The 4,708-nt window shown below is 33.3% G+C and overlaps 1 protein-coding gene across 1 annotated transcript; it reads right to left on the reverse strand.

Moving 5' to 3' along the window:
- Positions 1 to 1,224: 1,224 nt before the first annotated feature.
- LOC107466093 (protein PYRICULARIA ORYZAE RESISTANCE 21) lies at positions 1,225 to 2,918 on the reverse strand. Its single transcript, XM_016085072.3, has 3 exons — positions 2,451 to 2,918; positions 2,276 to 2,357; positions 1,225 to 2,168 (listed from the first exon to the last, which is right to left on the reverse strand). Exons 1-3 carry the CDS (start codon positions 2,460 to 2,462, stop codon positions 1,474 to 1,476), a joined length of 789 nt encoding a protein of 262 aa, XP_015940558.1. The 5' UTR covers positions 2,463 to 2,918; the 3' UTR covers positions 1,225 to 1,473.
- Positions 2,919 to 4,708: the final 1,790 nt, after the last annotated feature.

The following is a 4,708-nucleotide window of genomic DNA, read 5'->3' on the forward strand; positions in this document are numbered from 1 at the left end:
TTGTATGTGTAAAAGTTCCTTTATTTTAATTACCTTGCACTTCTAAAGGAAGTGAATTAAAAAAAGTTTTTGTTATCCTATATCTTTAGAATATAGGTTAAATATACTATAAAAAAATAAATAATATTAAAATATTTTTTTATAATATGTTTAACCTATGTCTTTAGGATATATAATAGTAAAATTAAAAAAAAAGTTCAAAATATATAACTAATTTATGACTGATCTGAATAGCCTTAATTTCTTGTAATAAGTGAGCTTACAATGCATGGTTTAGAAAATTAATTATTAATAAATAAAATACGAATGATCGGCCCTTGTATTATTGTGTGTTAGCTAGGTTCATGCATGGATCTGATCACGATAATATCGCAATGAAATAAAGAAGAGGATCATGGTTGTCAAGTTGTCATTTTCTACTGAGGTCACTCCTCAATACCAACTAAAGCATACTAGGCCAACCCTTATTTATATTTCTCTAAATATATAAACAACACGTACCCCGCATAAGCTCACGTATTTGTCACATTCCTATTCCAAATTCCCACTTCAATAATACTATTAATCTCAAACGAACAAGTTTAATTTGCAATAATAATCTTAATAGTAATGTTTATTATTATTTTTCTAGCTAGCAAATTATATAAGCTATGTATGTAATAATAAGAAAAGCAGCAACAACGAACAGAAAAATGATAACTCACTAGTAGTATAGTAGTATAGTCGTAAAGTGTAAAATTTCTAGATAATAAGTAAATGATCATAGAAAGGAGTTAGTACAGAAAAGAAAAAAATAGAGAGAAAAGGGAGACAATGACGTAATTAAAGTGCATTAATTAGTGGGTTGGATCGTGGTTAGAAAGTTGTTCAACGTGTACACACACTATTTCAATCCCCACTACCAAAGCTACTTCTCGTTTTGAGTAAATCAAATAAATCCATCCACACTTCACCCTTAATTTGCTTACACGCAAATAAATGCACTTCCCCGAATAGCTATATAGTTCCATCACTCGCCTAATTTGTCAACACGATTAATTAATTCACTAACCTATCGTATCATCATGCTTCCCTAGCTAGTAGCAGCAGTGCAGAATTTGTTCAAGCGAAAATATTTAGTATTCATCAATTATTAGACGTTATCGTCGTTCAAAAATTATTATTATTATATATACACACACTAGAAAACTAGAAACAAGTTGAAAAAACAAACAAACAAACAAATCAAGAAAGAAATTATGTATGATATTAAAACTACTACTACTATATATATTGGTATACACTGTATATTTTAGAATGACGAGTTACATGGAGTAACTCTCTTATTCTCTGTGGCTTCAATATTTTCACATTCACTCATTATTCGCCGTGAATTTGTAATGATAACCAGAAAAAGAAAGAAATAATTGGTTGAAGAGAGAGAGAAAGAGAGAGAGATGCATGGCATGAGGATGGCGAATAGCGCAGAAAATCTCACATGACGGAGCAAGCTGACGTGTTATCTTCACAGAAATATTCATCGCAACGGCTCACGTAACACGGCCTGCCCCCACCGTAACTGTCATACACGGGCCTCTCGTAATACCCATCGTACCACGATGGCGGCCCCCCGTACCCCTGAAAGCACGGCCCACCGGGCCGACCTTCATAACATGGCCCACAACACATCCCAATTGGAACCACCGCCGATGGTGGTGCCGGTGGACAAACCGGAACGGGATCACACGGAGGGGGAGGTGCTGGAGCCGGAGCCGGAGGTGGAGGTGGAGGAGGATCAGGAGCCGGAGCTGGTGGAGGAGCAGGTGCAGGAACCGGCACGGGTACTGGCACCGGAACCGGAGCAGGAGCTGGTTCCGGAGCAGGCTCCGGAGCTGGTGGTGGTTCCTTGGGCTTCTCGGGTTCTTTGGGCTTGGGTGGTTCCTTGGGCTTCTCGGGGTCCTTAGGCTTCTCCGGTTGCTTAGGCTTCTCTGGATCCTTGGGCTTCTCCGGGGGCTTGGGTTTAGGCTTTTCGGGCTGAGGCTTGGGCTTAGGAGGCTCGACAATCTCAATGCTCTTGATGGTGCCACAGGCTTTGCAGCAGAGCTTATCCCTGAGCTTCTCGGGGTTGCAGCAAACTACAGTGATGGTGACGATGTTGTTCTTCTCGTCGTACACCTGGTCTCGAATTTCTCTTGTTCAAACGCCAAAGAAACAAATCAACTCAATTTGATATCTCAATAATGAATTAAATTTTCAAATTAAATTGCTCTTGAACGAGTAGGGAGAGGAGACTCACGAGGGAATTTGCAGAGAACCTTCTTGACCTTCTTGTAGCACTTGTTACACTCAAGATCAACCTTGAGTCTCATTATCGTCACCTGCATCATCAAATTCGATCAATTGAATTATATATACATGTCACAACTGAATTTTGAAGCAGTTTTTAATTTGCAGAATTGAAGTGAAAGTACCTTCTCTTCCATGGTTGGATTTGGTTTGAGGCACCGCAGAAATTGAAGTGAAAATACAGGGGGAGGGAGACGAAGAAAAACAGAAGGGAAAATCCGAAAATTAGAAGGATCGGATTGATCCGAGAATATACGAGAAAACAGAGGAAGAGAAAGAGAGAAGAAAAGGGAAGGAGGGAGTAGAGGTGGGGACTATTTATATTGTAGTATAGTAAGAAGAGAAAAGGTAAAGTACAATATATATACAATGAGAGGGATACACGTAATGTTAGGAAGCACATTGAATTGAATGCTAAGTTAATTTTGGTTACATGGATTGGATGATGGTGGAAGGTGAAGACGACTAAAGAGGCAGCTGGAAGTAAGTGAAGTGGTGATACCGATAGTATATTGCTGACTCTCCAATTTACCACATCTCATGTGCTGTCTTCCTTCACACGCCTCCTTTCTTTATTTTGGACTACATGCACACCCCCATTCTGTTCATTCTTTTCATCTCTGCGATGCCGCATCCCAATAAATACCCATTCAATTAATGTCCATGTAAATAAAATCAAGACTCAATTATAGAAAAATGCAATTGCCATCCAAAACATTTTTTTGGAGAGTTTCTTGTAGTTAAGTCTCGGGTAATTATTAACTTCACATGTTATTTTAAGGTTCGACTGTAATTTTAAGAATTATTTTAAATTTTAATTTGAGTTTTATCTAGACTTTAGAAAAGTTTTAATTGTGGTGACTGATGAGTTATGATCGGAAAAAGTATAGGGAGCCAATGACCTAAGTATATAATGTGTATAATGAAGGTTTAGAAAGTATTAGGATATGATTATTAGTGTTACATTGTTATGTTTTTGGGATGAGTGGTTTCAGATCATGGTATTAGAATTCCAGATCATGATATCCGGATGGTTATTCTAGATAGTATAGATTGGCTCCCTAGCACTACTCTTATGATCGATATATTATGATGTTGTATGAATCTTTAGTGATAAAATTAATAATTATTTGCACATTTAATAAATTAAATATTTAATATATTTATTGTTTATATTATTTAATATTTTTATTATTTATCTATATTTTTTTAAAATTAACCGTGTTGGTTATTGAAACTGAGCTAATGAATCAATATATTTAAAGACTAAATCTCCTAATTATTATATTTAGTTTCATCAAACATATTTAAAAAGATAATAATAACTTAATTTAAAGAAGTCATTTTTTTTAGACTAAAATATATGTTGAACCGTTTTCATATGTATGTGGGTTTTGTTTATGGTAGAAACTCATCTGCAGTCGACTGCAGGTGAAGTTGTTTCTTAAAAAAAATTGGTTTATTTTATATAAATGATTTATTTAAAAAAACCGGTTTGAATTGGACTAAACGATTATTTTTATTCCTTCTTTTTCGTTTTCACACGTTCGTTTTCTTCCAATCCCTTTTTCAGAACTAATATCAAACTTTCAATTAGGTATGTTCTTCTTATTTATATTTCTTAATCAAATTTATTATTTCAAATATATTTCTTAATTTATGTTTTTATTCATTCCTCTGTGAATGATAAAAATTATTTAATAAATACGTACATGTTTATGTCATCATACCATTTTAATATTTAGGATGAAATTGATTGGACATTAGATAACAATTTTGGGAGTTCTACTGTTCACATATTTGGCTAGAATCAGTATAAAAATTGATTGGATTGCCGTTACTTTTCAGATTCAAGTCATTATAGGTAAAGTTAGTACCTTTATCCTGCAAGTATTGAATTAACAAAACAAAAGTTAATTTAATTTAACGGTAAATTTGTAAAATAAAAGTTAATTGATTGATTACCATAAAATTTAATTTAACGGTAAATTTATAATTGAACATATTTTTAAAGCTTAATTTAAAATCTGTTTACAGCTTAATTTAAAAACAATTGAAAATGTAAGTTATGAAAAATAAAACAAAGCTCATCAAGAGGATAAAAACAGAGATACAACAAAAAGGATAAATGATACCATTTATGCCATTTTTATAAAAAAAAGTGAATTTTGTTTCTTTTTCAGAATACTAAATGTTACTTTTTCAAACAATTTGTATACATATATTTGATGAAAATTAAATAAATAAAAGTTTCAGATAAATTTAAAGAAAAATTGGTCAATAAAAATGAAGAAGAAGAACATATCAAATTCATCTGTTAGGAATTTAGGAATAACATGCAGAAAGAATTGAAATTATTTTAAAGATAGTTATTTGATCTACT

The sequence above is a fragment of the Arachis duranensis genome, chromosome 1 (genome assembly GCF_000817695.3).
Source record: "Arachis duranensis cultivar V14167 chromosome 1, aradu.V14167.gnm2.J7QH, whole genome shotgun sequence".
Classification (NCBI taxonomy): domain Eukaryota; kingdom Viridiplantae; phylum Streptophyta; class Magnoliopsida; order Fabales; family Fabaceae; genus Arachis; species Arachis duranensis.

Coding starts and splice junctions, on each gene's coding strand:
- LOC107466093 (XM_016085072.3), bottom strand. Junction 2,169..2,275: donor GGTTCTCTGCAAATTCCCTC/GTGAGTCTCCTC, acceptor TTTGAACAAGAG/AAATTCGAGACCAGGTGTAC.